The following is a 22,240-nucleotide window of genomic DNA, read 5'->3' on the forward strand; positions in this document are numbered from 1 at the left end:
CATTTGGTGGTGTCCTTAAATGCTTAAGTGCCACAGTTTTAGACATTTGTGGGTGAGAATGATCCAACCTAAACTTTTTGATCTCTACCTAAATCCTACGTGTCATAAAGAAACATGATTTTACATAATATCAAGAAACTTGTATTTTGAATCACTCAGAAGTAAGTGCTGAAAATCCTCTGTGTTACAGTTTTAATAACAAAGGCAATCTCTGTTCTCTAAGGAAAGTCTTAGGAAAATGCCAATCCTAGGGGAAGGATATTTAGAGATCATTTATACATTAGAACATAAAGGGCTTTTCTTTTTACTCTAATATTAAAAATTTTTATTTGCATTGTCCTTATGAATGTCTAATTATTTCAAAAAGACTTGGTAGGATCAGATTTTATTTGTGCTCTGCTTTATGAAATATATTTCATTGTTTCCAGGGGGTGTTTTTAAAAATTTGTCAAATTGGTTTATATCTCAGTTTGTTTCATTTCTGCCTCAAGAGACTTCCACTTTTGTGAGTGTCTCAAGTAAGGGATTTTAAAGAAGTTACTTTCAGCAATTGAACTATAAATAAAATAGTTTAAATTTCTTTCAGAAACTCTGGTGTAAGTTTTTGTACCATAAAAAACAAGCAAACAAAAAGCCAAAAAATTGTTAGAAAAACCTAAACTGAAGAATTTCATAAGAAAAAAGGCAAATAAACAGAGAGTGAAGTAACAGTAGATTAGTCAAGATATTTATTTGTTTTTGCTAACAAATAAATATCTTGACTTCTACTGACAGACTATTTTGATAGTGGAAAAGAATAAAGATATAATGAGATGGACTCGCATGCTGCACAATCAACAAGAGAGCCCTTAATAGCTTGTTTATTTTCCAAGGATGCACACTCCAGCATTCCCAAGTGTAAGCCATCACAATTGACAGATTTGAGAATGACCAGAGGCCTGAACCAGCAGCTTGCCGTGTTCAACTCTGCCAAATGCTTTTAATAGCAGAGTAACAGCAAAAAAAGTGGGGGCTGAGTGCCTTGTCAGTCTTGGGAGCCTCCTAGGCTTTGCAGTGCTGCAGACAGCCTGACTCATACCCATATTTTAATAAGAGGAGGAAGGAGTAAATTTAAATTTTTTTCAGAGAAAAACTTGAATAAGTGAATGAAAATCCAGTGGAGTCACAAGAAGTAATCCTGTGATGCTTTTTGTAATTATCTGTAACAACCAGATTCTCTTTGCTCTGTGTGGGAGCACCTGCCAAGAGTTGGACAAGTCTGCAGCCATGGACAATTCTGTTTGCAGATGACTGGGGCTGGCTTCCAGCTTGAACTTTGATTTGGCACTCTCGTTTTCACTCGTCACCAGCATTAATTACAGGGACATTTTGGCTTGATGCCTAGATTTCTGTAGAATGAATCTGAGGCCAAAAGCAAGCGTGTGCTAAAGCCAGTGCATGTGTCAGGTGCCTCAGCAGGGAAAGAGAAATGATACCAAGGGAGGGGAAGGCCGCACACAGAGCATTGCTGCCGAACACGGAGTGCCCTATGGCCACTTGGCTTTTGAAAGGTGTGCGTATATTGTCTCCAACATCCAGTTTTCATATTGTTATTAAAAATGAACCTTTAACTCATTTAACTATCACAATTAAAAAAATAATCTGTATTTAAGTGTCTAGCAATCAGAACATTGGAATGGTATTACTTGAATATGACATGAATTTCACATGGCTTTCCCTTAGATGCAGTGGCAGTGTTAGAGGTGCCAATTGAAAATCAGAGATTTGAATGAAGGATAAGAGAGCAACCATCTTTATTAAGGCAGTGAGTTAGCAAAAAGGGAAGGTCAGAGGTCCTCTGACTGTTCTCTCTGGTGTTCTCTTCTTTTGGAAAAAGCCACAAAAAATAGCAAGGCAAGTGAAGAATAGCCTCTGTGATACTGCTGCCCCTTTGCCTTTGCATCAACTGAAGCAATATAGTCAAGAAAAGTCAAGTTGTGTTTTTTGCAGGATTTTCTTCTGCTCTGCTGCAAAAGAAAATGGTAGTCATCATTCATTTTTCTAGAAATTTGATACTAAAATAAATGTAGCTTTTCCCATAGTTGTTCCTATCTGTTACATTTTAGCACAATAGTCCTAAGAGTTACCCAGGATAAGTACCCCATTACTCAAATTTTAGTTCTTCAAAACCCTTTTAGGATGTTTTGTGTTTTGTATTTATGCCAGTAATTCTGTATCTTTCCTTAAAAATTAACTTTTGGGAGGATTACATGTGGAAATGGAGACTTCTTATAAGGAAGAAAGCTAGATGTTGTAAGTATTGATTATTTGTACCTATCTTCTACAAATTATAGAAGTACATATTGTATGTGCTGGAGATTTAAAAGGTAAGTTTACAGTAGAGGTTTTTAGCTTGCCGTAACTTGTTCTCACTACTGCAATACCCTCTGCCATTTAATATCCGCCGCTTCTGATATTTTTATGTGGTCTGTCAGAGAGCAAAGATTATCTGAATTTCAGGTTAAATGGGAGAGAACAGGGCAATTTCAGGTGAAAAGTAAGTAAACTAAGTGCTTGACTAATGTGAAGACAATTTACTTTCTCTGGTGGAGTTGCACAGGAGGGTTTTTGCTGCAGGCCCTGTGCTGCTGTCTGTAGTGCCCTTTGTCTGGCTGTATGTGCCTAGGGTAGAGACAATGCAGCAATTCAATTCTCCAAACTCCACTCCCTGCTAATGTCTAGAGCTCTGACCTTTGTAGGTGACATTCCTCCTTTTTTTCATGCAGGATTTGAGCTTGGTGTCCCTCTCTACTGTAATCCATCATATTTCTACAATCTCTTGCTGTCTGGTCTTTTGTTGCCTTTCTTGCATCCTAATTCTTTCTGCAACATTGCAGATGAGAATTTTAATCCTCAGTTCTCCTAGCCAGTGGTAAAGAGGATTCTAGTCCTTTCTGTTCTCTTTCCAGCAGAACTACAGGCTTCATGCCTATCCTTTAGGGGTTTTTTGTTGTTGTTGTTTGGTTTGTTTTTTTCATGTAGAGAAACTGAACTGAAAGAACAGTGAGCATGCATTCTTTCTTTTTCTTTTCTTGATGATTTTAGATCCACTTCCCCACTTTCACAGCTTGCCTGGAGTTGGGGTCTTTTGGGTGATAATAATAAATACTGAACTTAGTCATTATATTACTACAGTTAATTAAAAATTCACACAGCTGCAAGGATAGGTTGTACTTAAAATGTGTCTTGCTTACAAGCCAAATGGAGTCATCATCATCTTGGAGGACATTTAGACTGGCTCTGAGATTAGGAGTCCAATGCAGCAAAGTGAGTTGCCTGGAGAGATCCTGCCCCTGGTGCCCAGCAGGATGCAGTGGGACTGACAGAGCACATGTGCCTTGAGAGACAGTAAAGATCTATCAAGTGCCAATATCTCCTCCCCTGCAGTCTCTGTCTGCTGCTACCATTCCTCAAGCACGTGTGTGTGGCTGTGGAGGGCTGGGGAGGACCGACCAGAGGACTTTTGTCTCCATTATTCACTTCTTTAGTCCTATCACAAAATTCTTTTTCTGCCCCTTGGTGTTGACCTCAGTGCTCTTCCCCATCTTCCAGATTCCATTGAAAACAGCCAGAACTGAATTCCTTAAATTTTTGATAGATTTTGATATGTTAAGCAAGTAAATCCACTCGAACAGTTATTTACGTGTCTACAGGGAGATCAGGCATGATTTTTCTGCTGCTGAAAATGTTCACAGGCAGAAATGTGTCCCCTTTTTAAAACCTGCCATTCACACCACACCTACGAGCTGTGTCAAAAGCGTCTTGAGCACCATTATTCTCTTTCAGTCAATCTGGCAATAATAGTAATTTCAGTACTTTCATCCCCAGGAAAGGGAGAACTCATGGTGAGATACATTAGTGCAGCCACCTTTCCAGCTGATAGGAGTTCTTGTAATGTGCTATTTCTCTGAAATTCAAACTAAAAATAGCCAAGGGAATTATTCTGTTATCCAGAAGGACTGCAACTTTCTGAAGGGTTGGGATTCTTCATTTTTTGAAGAAAATTGTTTACAAAACAGAAGCTAGCAATGCCTCCAAGAAGTATCAGTCACTGTACTAGGAAGAATACCAAAATGTTTAGTATGCATGAAAATTGGTTGTTGTTTTTTGGTTGTGTATCTTTAGAGGTTTGATCAAAATATGTAATCTCTTTTTAAAGGAATTTTTCATATTTTGGCTTTGGTTTTGCATTCAATTTTGAGGTTTGTTTGGTTTTTTTTAGTTTGTTACAAGGGAAATTCAAATATGTTTCAGTTAGGAAAAAAGAAATTATATTTGAAAATTTTGGGTTCCATTTTATGTTATCCTTTATTATTTTATTATCTATACATTTTTTTCATATGACTAGTATACGTTACAATATTTCATTGAAGATGCTCAAATTTACTAAAAGGTAGTTTTATTCTATGTTAAATCATTTTCACAATGAATTGAAATATCAAATGAAGTAAATTGAACCATCTGAAAGCTAAGATACAAAAAGAACATTTGTAGTGTCCTATTACACCTGTTTTCTCAGTGCAAGAAAATTATTTCTGATTGCAGTATGACTAAGTATAGATTGACTGAAATTTAAAAATTAATTCCTAAACTAGTCTGGTTTTTGAGAAAATAATTATGTTTTAATTTTGCAAGATGTTTGATTTTCTTTTAAAAAATAGTGTACTGTAAGCTATATTTTATTTGAAAATTTCCACCTATTTTTATATCCCCACAGCTCCATGATGACTTACTCTTTCATAGTCCAGAAACCTAAGCAGTTTATCTGGCCTATAACTTACTCCCAAATCCCTGCCTTCTCCAGACTCTTAAAAATTGGATAAGGATTAGGTTGAAACCTCAACTAACAGTTCCATAAGTGAGCTCCTACCCTCATTGGCAAAATGATAAACACATGGCAGAGAGACTTTTTAAGAGATTAAGAGACCAAGGATTGGGTACCACTGGCATACGAAATAAGAAAGATGTGTGAAAATGTCTGATGATAGAATAAATGACAGCTGTGATCTCTGAGCACAATTAAATTACTATCACTGTCAATGACTGCTGTTAACAACCATGTGAAAAGCCGTCATGTAACATAAGGTGCAAATTAATAGCATTTAGATTTGCTGCAAAAACCTGGCACAACTCAGGATTAAAGATAATAACATTAAACCCTTCAACCACAATTTGTCTTAAAGTAAGCAGTGTCAATAACATAAATTCCAAGATAGCCCTTTAATGCAGAGCAGAAAAATTTTCAACATTTGAGATGCTGAAAAAAAATACCAAATACCAAATAAGTGCTTGGATGGCTAAACCTCTGTAAATAAGTCAGGTTCTGAAATCTCTGTTTTCTAAAATCAGCACCCTGGTCTTTGTGAGTGAAAAGGCTAGAGGGTCTTGAAAATCTCCAAATCTCCAAATATCAAACCTGAATAAAAATATTCCGTGAACCTATTTATTAGGAAGATAACACCTGAATTGTATTAAGCTTTTGGTTCTGCTAATTTATAAGCAGTCTGATTTTATGTATAGAATCATGAATGTCTGATACTTTTAATTCATATTGCACATTTCCTCTCAGAAATATGTCTACTTTGCCTCTGTCTTCATGTGGCTGTGTATTCGCTTGAGAATTAAGAAATATATTTTTTGACCTTTATGTTTTTTGCAAATTTTTTGTCAAAACCAGTCAGTAGTTTTGTCCAGGCAGCGGTGATGAGCAAGACCCTGAATGCCAGATGAACAGGGAGTGTGACCACTGAAGCCTTTAGTCCTTACTGATGCTGAAAATGAGGTCATGCAGATGCAAGTTTCTGCTAAAGCAGAATGACCTGATAAGTAATGACCTGGGTCATTACTCAGCAAAATTTGGGAAAGAAGCAAGAAATATGGGATACAATCCTGGCAAACAAAACCAAGAAAAGAAGGACCCTTTTGTTCTGCTTAACTTGCCCTTTGCCAGACAGGTTGTTGTCCTGATGCTGACTGCAAGCAAGTAATCCTATTAGGCTTCAGAAAATAGGCTTACCTTGTTATCTGAAAATATTTGGGTGGATCAAGCTCTCAAAGAAGTTCAAGGGGGAACATTTTTATTAAGAAGTTCTTCAGGCCTTGATCTAGCACCTTTACCTGTAGTCACAACTTACTGTTAAACTCAACAAGCCAGCACCTCCTCTTGAAACGTGCAGGGAGAAAATATTTTGCATGAGACTGTGTGTGAGGAAGCAATTGCCCGCCCAGACTGAACTCACTTTGCGCTTTCAGAGGCCCTGTTTTTCCAGCAGTTCTTGTGTGTTCAGGGATGCATCCTACAGCTGGAATGCTCTCCTTGGATGGCAGTGCAAGGCTGCCTACTCTGTTACCATGTTATGGTAAGAAGGTTATTAGGGAGCGCTGCAGTGAGGTAACAGGGATAGAAGGGGTCCAACTCTATGTTGTTGCTGCCTACACTTGTAAAGGATGATTCTAAAAATCCTAGTGAAATTACAAATGAAGTGTAAAAATTCTGGTTTAGTCTCTGTCTGCCACATCTTCCTGTTCTAAGGAAAAGACTGTGTGGGGTAACAAATATTCATCACAAGCCAAAACCACTCCAGATTTTGCTGTACTGCAGCAGCAAAGCTGTATAAAACTACTGGATTTAAGACTTGCTAAGTCATGGAGATTTAAAGGGTGAGTATCATGACTAGAATGAAGACAGATTTACTTATCATTCTGCTAACATAGTTATGTACACTGTTTATTTCAGATTGAGTTTAATCAGGTGCAGACTGGAAAAATAAATCCTTGCTTCTGCTCATAAGCAAAAACAGGTAGTTCTAGGAACAAAGGTGCTTAAGCGTGAGAGACTGTACACAGCAGAGGAGGTTAGCAGTAAATCAGGACTTTGACATTGGGCAGATAATTACTGGGAATAGTTCTCCTCTGAACAATTATCAGGAGGATGTGTTTGGTTTCTTAATATGCTGTAGAGCCAAGGTTGAGTGATGAGGTTTGATATTTCAGTGCCTCCCTCCCATGTGAAGCAGCTGACTGACAGTTTGCAAAGGTGAATGGCAAATTCTGCTTCTCTCATGGTGTTTAAGGGGCTGATTTTGGTATGATTTTTCTTTGACTATAAATGCAGATACCATGAGATATCTTGTGTTGGGGCATTTCATTTATCTTTTCAATTTTGGGGTTGGGAATTGGCCATATACAAAGTGAAGAATGTGATTTTTACTTCATAAAGTGATGAGTAAGAAGTAATAGGTCTTCAGATTGCTTTTCAACTTCTGAAGAACTGCATGGGCAGTTTGTTTTTTGTCTATTTATGCTCATTCAACTAATGTTAATGAACTTGTCTGAATCTGCATTTGAAAAATGTAAACATCTCTTGCGTCCAGTGTGTAGAAAACTTAACAAACAGCAGCGGGAAGATAATTCCATCAAAGGATTTTCTTCCTTTGTTTGTTATGATATTGACAACAGCTCTTGATGAAATTACTTTCTTACATCTTGCTTCAGCCCATATATTGCTATTTTCCAAAGATTGTTCAAACTATAATTAAAAATGGATGCTTTTCATGTGCCTCATGTCAAAAAAATAAAACAACTCTCTACATTCCAGAAATATCTTCCTAGATGGATATTTATTGTTTTGTTCACTTGCCTAAATTTCATTTGAAAAAATTCCTTCTTCTGGTTGTTTAAATGTTCTGTTAAGAATTTAGAGCTAGGTAATGACTTTCTGCTGTCCCTATCATGTCAGATTAAGTGTTATGTTCAGAAATAAGTGGAAACCAGAAGGGGTTCTGGCAAAGACTTATTCAGATCCTGTGGTGTGGATATGCAGGTTTTGCAGGGTATGTATAATTATCTTAAGGAATGTAAATCTTCCACTAGTTCATTTTTTTTCCCTGCTGGGTCTAAAACCAAATTATTTCTTAAGGTACTTATGAAATGCTTGGGAGAACATGGAAATTAACTGACCTTGCAAAAATGCATTTTTCTTTAATTGTTCTCATGGGCTAGCTGTATTTCCTGTAGCAGGATATAATTTCTAATGGGATCATCTTAAAAAATAAATTTCTAACCTGAAAAAAAAATCCTTGCGAAGTGATACTGCATTAAAGCAGATGCTTAAATGCATTCCTATTCTTTTTAACTCTAAAAAATTTTCCTTCCAATATTCTGAGTGCATCCATTTTGAAATGTACATGGGATGGTTTTCTACCTTAAGGACCTCAAAGTAATTTAGGATTAAGGCTTCAGCAGTCGCCTTGTTTTGGTATGACAGGTGATGCATTACACTTGCTGAGGAAAAAGCAGTGAAGTATGAGTCCATCTGGCTATGTTTTCATTTAGCTATGAGCACATAATAGCTATAGGGAAATTTATGGCTCCTGCAAGTTTCTGGTTTGATTCAGAGCCTTGGCTTTGGCTCTCGCAGTCTGTGGAATGAAGGAAAGTATTGATTTTACAAACTCTGTGCCCTCTTGAATCTGTCTGTGAAGGGTCAGCATAGCTGTTTCATGAATAATGAGCAGCTGAGATCACAGTAGAAGATTTAAAAAGGATTAATTCATGTTGAATTGAACTTTGAAGGAGAAATTTTGCCAGCTGATATATTGGCATGTTAGTGAGGAGTTGCTTTAAGTAAAACTGTCCAATTATTTTCTTATCTCTCCTTCTTAATGAGCTAAGATGACATTTCTGTTCTCAAAAGTCAATTATGGAAGTAGCTATAAAATCTTTATATTCAGCTGAATTGTGCCTTACTGTCCTGAAACATGACCTGAAATATGGGTGTCAGAGAAGAGCTCATGGCAGCAGCCCAGAATGCATGCTAATATTCGCTTCTCTGGTGTGCTGTAGAGAAGTAATGACCACCTGCATGGAGGCTGATTTTTGTATTTTCTTCCCTGTTTTATGGATTTTATGTGTGTAGAAAGAGCTTAAACACTATCTTCCACTTGCAGGGCTTAACTTGTGTGAGTAAAGTAAAGGTGTACTAAGTTCAAACTTTCTACTGTGGGCATATAGTTAAAGTCCTTTACTTTGCTGTTACCTTTTCAGTCCTTCCTGCTTACCCTTTGGATGTACCTGCCTTTGACTGTTAACTGCCTAGGGGATTAAATGCAGAGCTTTTATTTTTTAACACACATTTAATGTAGATGCATCACACATCACTGACACCAAATGTCTTACATCACCCTAGCTGTTTACCTCACAGGCACCTAAATCTAGGAATGTTGTAATTTTAGAACACTGTAATTTAAATAGGTATCCAGTGTAACTGAGGATGTCCAAGTCCCATCCACTGCAGTAGACTACTGTACTAGCATCTTATTTGGCAAACATGGAAGTGTGCTATACTAATCAAGAAATTCCTGGTGCTTCCCATACATCCACTGTTTCTATGAAAATTGTGTAGTGATATCCAGACAGCTAAGAAAGGGACTGCATCCTCTATGGATTCATGGACATAAAACAGTGAGCTGTGTGCAGGCAAAGAAAGGGGTAACACCTTACTGCTCACCATTGATCTGCTCTTAGGATAGATTTGTAGATCCTTGAACATTCAGAAGTCAAGTTTTGGTTTAGCTCTGAATGGTCCTCTTGGTGTCATGATCTCAGTTGTCTTATTTGTCCTATAAGACCATTCCTGCCAGCAGGAGAAATACACTTGGGGTCCACCCTGCATGAGCCTGCCATGGCCATGAAGGATTTAGAAGTGTTTAAAAGGGCTTCCCGGTTTGAAAGACCAAAGTTACTATAAAAAGCAAGTAAAGATTGTTTTGCTAAATGTGTTCAGGTTCTTTGAATCACAAACCCATATAAAAGTCTCTGGGGGTATGTGAGTTCCATTGGCATTATCAAGAATGTGACTAAGGGTTTCTCATTCCTAATCAAGTATGTGTGGTGACTGCTGTGGTCTAAAGCTCTTCATGTGCAGTACAAAACATGTGACAAATACAGTGCTACTTTTCATTCAGCTACAAGCCTTCCCAGAGAGAACAGTTATTCTGATTATATGAATTCTTTAAGAGGAAAGATTTTGGTTTTGTTTTCTAGAGCTGTATGCTTGAAAGCTGTAGCTCCTGCTTCTGCTTACAAAAATTGGTAATGAAAACAATGCAAGCAACTTGTCAAATTGTGCAAGGAATGGGTACATTGAAGGAACCATAATTTTCTGGCATTCATGATAGCACATTGATTGGAGTCTTGCTGTGTCTGATGATTTTCTTGTGAAACGCTTCTTTATTTGCATACTGAGGCACTTTGACTGGAGGTGGTCTCAGAAATTAATGAAGTATGCCAATATTCAAACAAATTCCAGGCACTGACCCAGCTTAACAGTGTGATGAACTTCAATAAGCTGTCAAGTTTAAGGACTTGTAGGAAAATGCTGAAAGTAGAAACAGGAAGGGTGGGATGAAACAATGACAGTGTCTAAGTGCTCTGTCCTGTCTTGTCTGCAACTAGACTGCTTTGATTTTCTGAAACAAGTACTTTGAAAGTAGACTATTTTAGGTATCCATAGAACTAATACAGATTGTTGATACCACTTCCTCTCATCACATACCTTCATAATTCATTGCTCTCCTAATCCAGTGCATTTTTACTTTCAGGCATCATGCAAAAATCTGGAAAAATGCATTGCATATTCTCAGCGGGTCATCATTATGTAGGCAAAAGTCAAATTGCATCTTTGCCCTAAAGCTCTATTGCTTGCCTGCCTGATGTATAAAATAATGTCTTAATCTGTATAGAATATTCCTCATTTTGTTAATGTACTTCAGTGTGTGAACTCCAAAAAAACCCCAGATACTTGTGGAAAGCAAATTAAAAAGTTTCATGTGCATAGCTGAGTGGAATTTATCTTTCCATTTGGGGATACTTGTTGGGATGTATTTCTAATCTTTGTTCAGCTCTGCATACTGATGTTAAGCACAGTGTTTTGCCTTCAGACACCTTGCTATTTCCAGAACATTATGTGGTAGGGAGGTCAATGAGGGGATTATTATGAGGAGATCTTATCAGTACTAGCACACACTAATGAAAGTGAGACAAAGAGTGATAGTGGAGACTAACCAACTATGTAGATAGCAAGTTGTGGATTTCTCAGCTTCATGGAGTATTTGATGTGTTTGAGGAGTTGAAATGTTGCTTGAAGAATTTGGAGCAATTTGTGAAGAACTAGAATGTGTGCAATATTCATAGCCACCTTTGCCAGTTAGTGACAACGTCTTCCATCAAAACAGGCAACAATTGTTCAGATTTGGTAGGTGCAAGCTAGAATTAGGGAATGAACTTTAGCTAGTGCAAAATTATCTCATTGGCATAACTAATACATGAAAGGAAAACATAGATCTAAGCAGAAAGCATACTGGCAAAGTTACTGCAAAGAGTCTGAGCGAAGTCAGAGGGTATGAAGTATGTTTTTGGATGAAAGCTGTAACACAGTGGCCATCATTTAAACCATTTGTGTGTGTATTTGTCTCTGTTTTACAGATGTAAAGCTGAGGTACAACAATAGTAAGGCTGGAAAAGAGGTGCTGGGTTTTGACATGCAATTTGGGTTGATAGTAACCTAAATTTTGATGTATCTCTGCAGCAAAATGTTGGTTCAAAGCACATATTTCCATGCATTGCATCTTTGTAAGTCAACTATGAACCACTAAAATAAATTAGAAGCTCTTTATTGGTTTCTGATTTATTTTAAAACATTGGTTAAAGCAGTCACCTTGCAGATTTCAGGGAGTCTGGTACACCAAGGGCTTCAATCATGCTTCATATAGTCCCTTCTGTTAGAGAACTTTCAACTTCTTTGAATGAAGACAGAAGGCATCTTTCCTTAATGCAGAATTCAGATTCATCCCTAAAGCAGACTTCTTACAAGCAATAAATTAATTAAGCATTTATAGAGAAAAAAAATATGTGATTGTGTTATCAAACACTGTGGTGTTACATGCATTCACAATGAGAGCAGTGACTGCTGGGCTCTTTGCTTGTTCTCTGTTTGCTGATTTGAATTCAGACAAAGTAGAATAAGCTGAGCTACTGAAAATAAAAATCTGCCAGGTACATGCAAGCAGTGATTTTGAAGACACTTCAGAATTATCCAGATTTAAGAATATTTCTCTTAGAAATAGCCAAATTCATATTCTTAATGAGAAGATTATGTCTTGCTATCTTGCTGGATATCAAAGTTCTTCTCAAGATCCTCTTGGGATCCAGGGGTTTATCAAAGAAAAATTTCCAGAACTTGTCAAAACAATGCACTTTTCCCTTAGCTTCAGTCTCCCAGATAGGTGAACACCATTTGCTGACATTTTCTTTTAAAGAAATCAGCCTGAGTCTGACACCAAGGAAAACTAAGCAAATTCTGTCAATATTATAAGTAGTTAAAATGTGCTTTTCAATAGCAAAGAGGTGTAATGCATTAATGAGCAGCAGTGCTAACCTGACCTGTTACAGAATTTGTAGAATGTGTGAAAAAAGAGAAAAATAAATAAAAAATGAAAGATTCATCTCAGCCAGCATATTAAAGTATAAATGATTATTGTTTGATGAAGGGTAGGAGGAACAAGAACTAAAATTAGAGTTTGTTTCAGACTCCCACAAATGAGTTTTGAGTCTCAAAGTGATGCACAATAATCTTATCAGATATTTTTTGTCATGAGTTTACTGGTTTAAAGGATACATTAATATGAATCATCAAGAATTTTTTTCCAAATTATAAATAAGGCATTTTCATTATCAAAAACATTATCTTGTCTGATAGCAGCTCTCCAATCTAGATTTGGGGAAAGATGTTTATAAAAGAAGAAACAGTAAATACTGAAATACAAAAATTTGGCTGCATGAGCAAGTTAAAAAAATTGCTCTTGCTAATACATTGAAATTGTTGTAAAAACAACAATTTTCATTGCCAAGAGGTTATCTGATATGGTCTGTTCCGTTGTAGTTTTTGGGTTTTGCCGTGTCTTTTCAAAAGGCTGGTATAAAACGTTGTGTCAAGTGGGCATCAGTTTCTGTAACAGTCCTTAGAATATGCCAGAAAGAAAGCAGGTTCCAATATTCCTGGTTTTTGTAGGCGTACTGAATATTGTCAGAAATTTTGGTGTATGATAGCTCCTGAATCTATGAAACACCTCAAGCATAAGAGGAAAAAAAATCCAGGCAAATACAGTGATGACTCTGAAAGGTCAGTAGTAGAGGTTTCAGAATGATCTTCTATACAACTTACAAGATGGCCCTGAGTGCTCCCTGAGCCCACTAATAATCCACTGGTGAGTGAGGTGTGATGAGTGTGGAACACCACAGGGAAGCCATAAAACAGAACACAATCACAGTAATATTTGCCTGAAACCTTCAGCAGTAGAGAACATAGTTATATTTTGTGAATCAGCTGAACCGTTCCAGAATTTAGAAAATGTAAATTCTCTTATAGAGAAAAAGGAGCACAAAATGAAGTATGAAAAATTAAAATAGAGTATAATAACAAAGGCACATGGGGAAAAAGGATGAAATTTTATCCCCAGGGTCTTAGGCAGACTCAGAAAATGGATGGCCAAATATTATTTGACATGAATGTCTTAAGTTAAAAGCTCATGTTCCTTCTGGAAGTACCTAATATATATCCTTTTGGATTTGTTTTATGATTTTTTTCTGTTTTTTAAAGAGCAGCTTTTAGTGAGGTAATACTATCTTTTCTGCAACTTAATCACATTTATATTGCTTATGTTTTTATACATCCTTAAGGCTCTCAATCTTAACGCTGTTCTAAAGGTAAATTTGCATGTAGTACACAGCGTTTAATTAATGGCTTTTTATCATCAGTGAAATTATGCATCACATTAGACAGTGAAAAACACAGGCCTAAATTACTAGTGCTTCAGAGATAGTTCTTAGATGAATGTGGACAGCCTATTATGTATGACATTATAATTTCATTATTAAATCATTCATGTGTTTATCACCTGGAAATGTAGCAGAGGACATATTTATTTGTAGTCATTGTACTCAGTGGTAGAAAGTGCAGCACTGTAATAAACACTTGCCCTCTGAAATATGTTTATCTTGTCACTGAGCTGACTTACCAATGTGATTTTCTACCTTTGGCAAAAGAAAGGCAATGCTTGCTGCAGTTGCTATGATACAAGACTAGTGCACTGAACTTTCCAAAGCATCAGCACACATTTTGTTCCATGCAGTTCCCTCACACTGCTACTGTCTCCCAAAACTCCAAATTTAATATAAGTACTCACAGATATTTTGCTTGTTTGCTCTGAATGATTAGTGTCAATAGTACTGAGCTTTAATTTGACTAGGGGATTGAATTACATATTGTTTTCTAAAATTCTTAACAGGCTACAGCAAAACAAGGATAAAATGCACTTTCTTGTGTTTGGGACTTTATCAGCATGTGTAAACACCTAGCTTTGTCTTGCTAGAAGTTACATATCTAGTAGAGGCTTAATCAACCCTCTCCTCTCTAAGAGAGGAAAAGACAAAAAGAGGCACCTTCAGTGTAAATTTTATCCCACAAGCCTAAGACTTTTTAAGCAAGGCTGCTTTTAATACTGGTTAGAGAGGACAGCTAGGTAACCTAAATGAAATGAGATACCTAACTTTTATATACCTAAAATTAAAGGAGATGAATCCCTTTAAATGGGAAAAGGGGAATTTTTTTTCAAACTTTTGGCCTGTGAATACTCCAAAACCGGATGAAAAGATGGAGATGTTGCAAAATACTGGAGATGTTGCAAAATATGGAAATAAAATAAAAGTCTAAATTTAATGCCATAGAGAAGCAATTCTGTAGAGAAAAGTCTGATAAATACACTTCAACCTCCCTTTCGTGCAAAAGCAAGGCTTTTGTGAGAGTTGGTAATGACATTTCTGTAAGAGAAGCCTTTCTCTCATTTGCATCTTTTGCCTCAATCTCCTAAAGCAAAACTGTTGACAGACTGTTTCTTCAGAGATGTATAAAAATGTGTTCTCTGTCAGCTCCTTTGACTGTATTCTCAGGGATTCCTATTTTGATGACATTGCACCAGCTAGACAGATACTGAAGACAAGAAAATAAAACTTTTGAAAATACTGGCTTCTTGCTGACAGTGGATTAGTCTGCAAAAAAGATACTCCTTTTATTTTTATGTAGACTGGCAATTCATCAGGTCTTCTCTAAGATATTAATAATTTTTGAGACTGGCAATATCAGGTAAGCTTAATGGATTTCCCTGCCAGTATAATGAATGTGATTGCAATGAAGCATGAAACAAACTGTTTTAATGGCTTACACTTAGATCTGATGGTAATTTTTTAAGGACACCTGCATCTTTCATTAGTTGAACAAGCAACCACTTGACTGCAAGTGAATAATTAATTCAAAAGTCTGAAGAACCATATTCATTGAACCTTAGGAAATATTACTGAAAAGTTTCTGGTAAATCACTTGAAAAATAAGTAATCACATCTATTGATTTTGAGATACCTTCTACATGGTGAGACACATTATGTAAAGTAGATGTGCTCTTTTCTCTGCAGCTGGGATGACAGCAGCTCGGTTAGCAGTGGCCTCAGTGACACTCTTGACAACCTCAGCACAGATGATTTGAATACCACCTCATCTGTCAGCTCTTATTCCAACATAACAGCCTCTTCAAGGAAGAACACTCATGCCCAGGTGAGTAGCTTTGTTGCCATTTGTTGCAATATCCCTATACAGGATAGAAAAAGTTTGGTATCAATGCCTCTAAACGAATGAGGTATTCATATCTTACAAAATCCTCTATTACACCTGGATGCAAGAAGCCGTAGACTCCATTGACCCAGCCTTGGGCTGTGAGCTGACATTCCAAATTCCCTGCTCCCAGGATTTGTGTCACTGCTGAAGGTGCTGGCTGGTGAGACCCAGCTCTTCCCACCCTGGGGGAGCAGCCCAGGTCCCACCCCAGCTGCACCCTAACACAAAGCAAACACAGTATGATTGGATCTGTGATCATGGATTTCTACTCACTTCAGCTCATTTGGAGCATCTCTTCCAACAGATAACACAATAAAAAATAATATATTTTTTGCTTTTTATGAGCTGAAACACATTAGGGAAGAAATTTATGGGCTGTACTGTCCTTTTAAATGGCAGAGATTGTCTTCTCCCCACTGAGATCCCGGGATGAAAGTGTCAATGCAAGGTGACAATGCATTGTGTCAAAATAGAGTTCTTAATACCATACAGACACAAACTATATACATCATACATATATGTGTGTGTCTGTGTATGTAAAGCTCTTGTGGCAGGTATCCAAGCATTTCTTCCCAGCTCCCCTCAAAATGGCTAGTAACAGAGAAGTCAATACAGAATCCTTGCAGGACTTGGTTCCCTCCAAAAAAGAAATAAAACCAGAAAAGTTTGTCTCAATAGGAAAATATTCTCTGCCATGTCATCTCCTGTTCACTAGTAGGGAACTTTGAGCACTCAGCACAGGGGAAGAGTGGCTGCCTCCAGTGATTTGATGTCAAGTACGCAGGACACAAGACTGACACTTCTGATTCCATTTAGACTCCTGCAGGCAGCCAGTGTCTGCAATTCAGAGGTCTGTTTTGTCAGTGTAGATTTCAGCAGACTCTGTGAGCAGGATAAAAACACATATTTGTTATTTCCCCCAGACAATAGGGAAATATAGTTACTTTTGGAATGAAAATTACTTTAATCTCCAACAGGACAGATACCAGACCAATGCTGTATTCAGGTAGTCACTCAAATGCCAACATTCTTCAGCCCTTGCCATTGCCTTTCCCACTCCATCAGGACTTCCATGGTTTTTAGCTGGAGATCAACCTCTTCCCTTTCACATCAACAGTGATGGCCAGCTAGTTCTGGTTTGCTTGTTCCACTGCATAGTCATCAGGATTGGGAAATCTCAGGCTGACTTTTTAACTCTGTGGTTGTTTTTTTTTTTTTCATTTGGGTAATATCATGTTCTAGCTACTCTATAATAAGCCTCTGTTTTATTTGCAAATTTTTCAGCGATAGACAAAGATGCAGTGCATGTTCAAATTTTAGTTTCATTCCAGAGTTTGCTTATATTATGAAAACTAGGAAAATACGTTTATCAGGTATGCCTTTAGCAGGCACATTAAGCAGAACTCACTGTATTCCAGTCTAGGTGGCAATCTCAATCAGAAGCTGAGATGAACAGAATACTCATTTTGACAGCTTTTTTCAGGTCTTAGATATACTGCAACACAGAGATCTCTTTCTCAATCTTTTTAAGTGACGGAAGCAGTAAAGGTTGGCTATAGACTGAGACAGAAATTGCCTATTTTGTTGTTGTTTTCTTATTACAAGAATTATAATGGTGAACAGAGGCTTTTAGAAAGTATTGTACTACTCTTTTTTTTTTTAATTAAGCAGTTTGCTTTAAAAATGTATGACTATACATTTACAGTCATTCATTTATGATAAAATGTCTGTAAGCATGTTGTTACCTGTTACACATGTTGTAGCAATAACTTCAATGAAAACTTGTTTTGAAGAACACTGCAATATTTTTGTAGATATTTGCTTGGGCTTTTTTTTTGTCAATCCTTACCCATAGTCTGTGCTAGCTCATCCAAAGAACATACGTAATTATGGAAATGTAGTGAGCTTTTGCCTTTTGTACATCTCAGCTGACAAATATGTAAACAGGAACTGATTATTCTGTCTGTCATGTAATCAGTATTAATCTTCCCTGTGGCAGCAGTGCCTGGGACACAGCCACAGAGGGGTCTCTGTGGTGAAGGAGCTGTGACAGCCCAGGATAATAAATAGCCAGTCCCTCAATGAGTTCCATTTTGCAGCCCCTCTTAGGCTGGTGATACCTGAGAGCAGCACCATATTTTTGCTGTTAAAGAGGGGCAGAGGCAAGTAGGAGTGGTGAGAGGGCGATGTGCAAATAAGGCTTCAGACTGAGGTCAGGAGGCTGCAGAAAAACACAGAAGGAAGGGTTACACTGAGGAGCCTGTCAGCACAAAGAACACCAGTCTTGTGAGACACAGAGGGTAGGGTCAGTCTCTGTTTCTATTTAAGCCACTTTCACAGCTTCTACATTGTCTTGTTGGGCTGCCCCTTCAGCACTCCCTTATCAGCATGCCTCAGGGAAAGCAGATGCCGCAGGGGATTTAGGTCCTCACTGGTGTATCCTCCAAGTGGGTCTGAGTTTCAGAGGAAACATAAGCCCAGCTGCTTGCCTTCACACCACGGATGAGTAGTGCTGGCATAAGCCTCTTTTTTGCTCCGTTAGCTGATATAGCTAGAGAGAGTTTCTTGTTCGACAGAATTCATTTCTATGGAGACAGGCCAGTAGAAAAGCCATCAGCTGTAGCACAAGTATTTTTGGGGAAGATGCTATCCTTAGTCACTGGTGGCACAACATACTCTGTTCTGCTGGAGAAATATTCCTAATCCAGTCCTTGGAAGTCTTGGGTAGGAAAAGGCAAGAAGCCAGGCTGAGGTGATTTTAGTAGTGTATTCAGGAAATTGCTCACCCAAGCTTTTAGTTAAACCTCTCAGCACAGTGATTCACTTCTGAAATTTAGATTTAATTGAGGAACAATAGGGTATCACCACTGATAATTAGAGTGAATTACCTTTCACTGTATTATAGTTTATAAAGGAAAGGGATTAAATCTTTTGCAAATAAAAGAAGGAGAAATGTCATCCCCAAATGGCTATATTTTGTATGTTTTCAAACTTTTGGAATCAGTGTACTAATGTTTTAGAAGTTTCTGTGGCCCTTGCTGCAAATAGGCCAAATTCTCCTCCCCTACTATAATTTAAGAAATCGGCAAATAACAGAGATGCTGGGACTGACCATTTCTCACACAAATCTCTTGTAGCTGAAGACAGACTCAGAGAAGCGCTCAGTTACAGACAGTGAAACTTGGGGAAGCACTGAAGAGCTGAAGAAGCCAGAGGAAGACTTTGACAGCAGCGTAGACGGCAGTGGCAAGTGGAAAGGCCTTCCCTCGGGGCTGTCTGAAGAGTCGGAGAAGGGGGGACAGAAAACATCTCTCTCTGTGTCACAGACTGGATCTTGGAGGAGAGGCATGACTGCACAAGTGGGAACAACTCAGTCCAGGCACAAAGCAGGAACAAGTGCACTCAAGACCCCAGGTAGGAAACTTCTGTAGTTCAGATTACAGTGGTTTTAAAATAACTGATGGATGTTATAGATGTATGCATACTATATGCATTGTTTGCTCCTTCCACAAATGACTGAAAGCTCAGATTTTAATATTAAAATAACATTTTCATTTCTGTTAGTTTGCTACATGCATAATAATAATTTATTAAGTACACATAGGTGCATACATAACAAAACTGTGATTGCATTTTGTTGTGCTGTCATCTGTGTATGTCAATGCCTATTAATTCTTAGAAGTATTTTTGGACTAATCATCAGTGCCTTATCCTTATTCTCTAGAAAAACTTACTTTTGATAATTCAACATATGGATAGAAATGGCCAAATATTAGAAGCTGAATCAAAAAGATTTAATATTCAAGGGAGGGGACTCCAAATGATATTTTTAGTTATTTCTGAACTAAAGCTGAATTATCACATTCCACATACTATGAGTGCTCTTTTTATCACTGTTAAGTGATAAAAAATTGTAAAACAAAAAGTCTTTTTACACATTTCAGTGCTAAATGCCCTCCTACCTAATTTTGGAAAGCCTCTCAGAAGTAGTAACCACTTCTGCAATCTACTTTTGAAGCAAAAATACAAAGCTGATGAAAGAGATAATTATTAAAAGCATCTAATCCTAATCCATCATTTTACTAAGGAAATGTGTATTCTCAGTAGAACATTTTCTGGTGCTTTTTCATGTCCTGAGACAACAGTGCATGCTTGAACCCCTAGTGGTAAGAGCAACTAACAAAGATCGCCTCAGAATAAGTTCCTGCTCTTTGTGAACCCCTTTTGTTTCTTTGCAATTTGGAACTGCCAAAGATTGATCAGTCTCTGGTCTGAGAGAACCCTGAGGAGCACTGTCATGGTGATCATATGGATACAGAACTTATATCCCTCTAGTAGCAATTAAAAATGGAGATAATTAAAGGTTTGCTGAACACCAAGCTAAGCTTTCCAGATCTGTTTTGCTCAAGGCGATCAGGCAGCCACTGTGCAACACAGAATTGAGGCCTTAGCTACTAGTTAGCTGTAAGTTTGCTGGGTCAGAGTCTGATCTGTATCATGGCGTGTGCATCTGTTTGTGTAGCATAAAGTGTGAGCTGGATAAAAACATGAGTGGAGTTAGTTCTGCTTTGCAGGTGTCACTCTTTATTACATTTTAGTTTCTTAAGAGAAATTAGGTCATCCACCTCCAAAGCTTCCATAATTACTTCAAGAGTAAATGAAAAAACTTTCCTATGTTTTAGGAGTTATTAGTGGTATACAGTAAATGCTTAGAGATAAATTAGAATTGAAATGGCGATTTTTATCTATTTGTAAAACAGGAAAAGGATACTTTCTGGTATAGCAGAACATCTTAGTTTGACCTTCCTGCATGTAACAATAAAGTTTTAGGAAATATGGAAGAAAATATAAATATATGTTATATAGTCACAAGCCTAGACAGGACTGAAGAAAACCTCACAAAAAAAATCAAAAATCTTGAGAAGTCATCAAGGATACAACAAAGACTAATTAACTTGTGTAATTGATATTGTTACAGATCAAGACGATTCATTCCATAACATAATCTCTCCCTGATAATTTTGTGTCACTAACCAGAACAAGCTTAGTCATACGCTAAAAAGATGTAATCAGTGAAAACTAAAGAACTCTATAAGTACCACTAATTTCTACACACATCATTGATGTCATACTTCAGGAGATGTTTATTGCATGTAATATTTAATTTTCAAGTAGTATTTCTTTCATATAGAAATACTGTTAACAGAAAAAAAATTCAGTCAAGATTCCTTATGGTTCATTCAAGATAATTTTCTACAACTACATTTTCCACCTATCTATGAAAGTGGAAGTTCTCACGGGAATTTCAAGCATTTAATACTTAAAGCTTATCTGTAATGTGTCCTACAGATAGCTGATGGGAGACTAAAGACCAAACTGGTCTGTTTTCTTAGGGGAATTCTATTTGTGTATTTTTTCATTTTGAAAGTGTAATCATACAGTGTTGAAATTAGATATTTAGACATTGCCGCTTAAACACAAGTGACCTTTTCAAATATTCTTTTACTTAGGAAAAACTGATGATGCAAAAGCTTCAGAAAAAGTGAAAACTCCGCTGAAAGGAGCCTCCATACAGAGATCTCCATCAGATGCAGGGAAGAGCAGTGGTGATGAAGGGAAAAAGCCTCCCTCTGGCATTGGGAGATCAACTGCTACAGGGTCATTTGGATTCAAGAAATCTGGGTTGGGATCTTCTACCATAATCACCACAAGTGGAGCTACGATCACAAGCGGGTCAGCAACGCTGGGAAAAATGCCAAAATCCTCAGCCATCAGTGGGAAATCCAACGCAGGGAGGAAGACGAGCTTAGATGGTTCCCAAAACCAGGACGACGGCGTCCTGCATGTGAGCTCAAAGACAACTCTGCAGTACCGGAGTCTGCCTCGCCCCTCGAAATCCAGCGGCACCGGGATCCCCGGCCGCGGCGGCCACCGCTCCAGCACCAGCAGCATCGACTCCAATGTGAGCAGCAAGTCTGCGGGTGCTGCTGCCACCAAACTGCGAGAGCCGAGCAAGATCGGGTCCGGGAGGTCCAGCCCTGTCACCATCAACCAGACGGACAAGGAAAAAGAGAAAGTGGCCGTGTCCGATTCTGAAAGCGTCTCGCTGTCCAGCTCCCCTAAATCCAGCCCAACTTCAGCAAGCGCCTCCGGCACACCAGGACTTAGACAGCCAGGTTCCAAATACCCAGATATTGCTTCCCCCACATTTCGAAGGTTAGTGCATTTCTGTGATTCCCTGAAGTTGCAATATCTAAAGCAGGGATTTTCAGTATGTTGAAGTACTGTGCAAAAAGCCTTTTCAGGGAATATTTTGCCACAAACAAGTCAAGTACAGGAAAATAAAAGGGCGGTATTTTTTTCATGCAACACAATGATTTCTTTGAGATTTGAAGACTTCCTCAGACCTGAAATGGCTGCTCCCTTAGGTTTAAGCATTTTAGGTACATCCCCATAACCATAGTTTGAAGCTTAGAA

General features: G+C 37.8%; 1 protein-coding gene across 8 annotated transcripts in view; it reads left to right on the plus strand.

Annotated features, from left to right (window-relative positions):
• NAV3 (neuron navigator 3) overlaps positions 1-22,240 on the plus strand; it is a 507,738-nt gene that overhangs the window by 426,296 nt on the left and 59,202 nt on the right. For all 8 annotated transcript variants that reach the window (XM_054271027.1, XM_054271063.1, XM_054271035.1 and 5 more), the window contains 3 exons: positions 15,565-15,703; positions 18,901-19,177; positions 21,274-21,979. In XM_054271027.1, the coding sequence (XP_054127002.1) occupies positions 15,565-15,703; positions 18,901-19,177; positions 21,274-21,979 (1,122 nt within the window). The remainder of the gene's footprint in view (positions 1-15,564; positions 15,704-18,900; positions 19,178-21,273; positions 21,980-22,240) is intronic.

Source organism: Melozone crissalis, unplaced genomic scaffold (genome assembly GCF_028551555.1).
Source record: "Melozone crissalis strain CALT ecotype California unplaced genomic scaffold, PUWL_Pcris_2 ptg000004l_1, whole genome shotgun sequence".
Lineage (NCBI taxonomy): Eukaryota > Metazoa > Chordata > Aves > Passeriformes > Passerellidae > Melozone > Melozone crissalis.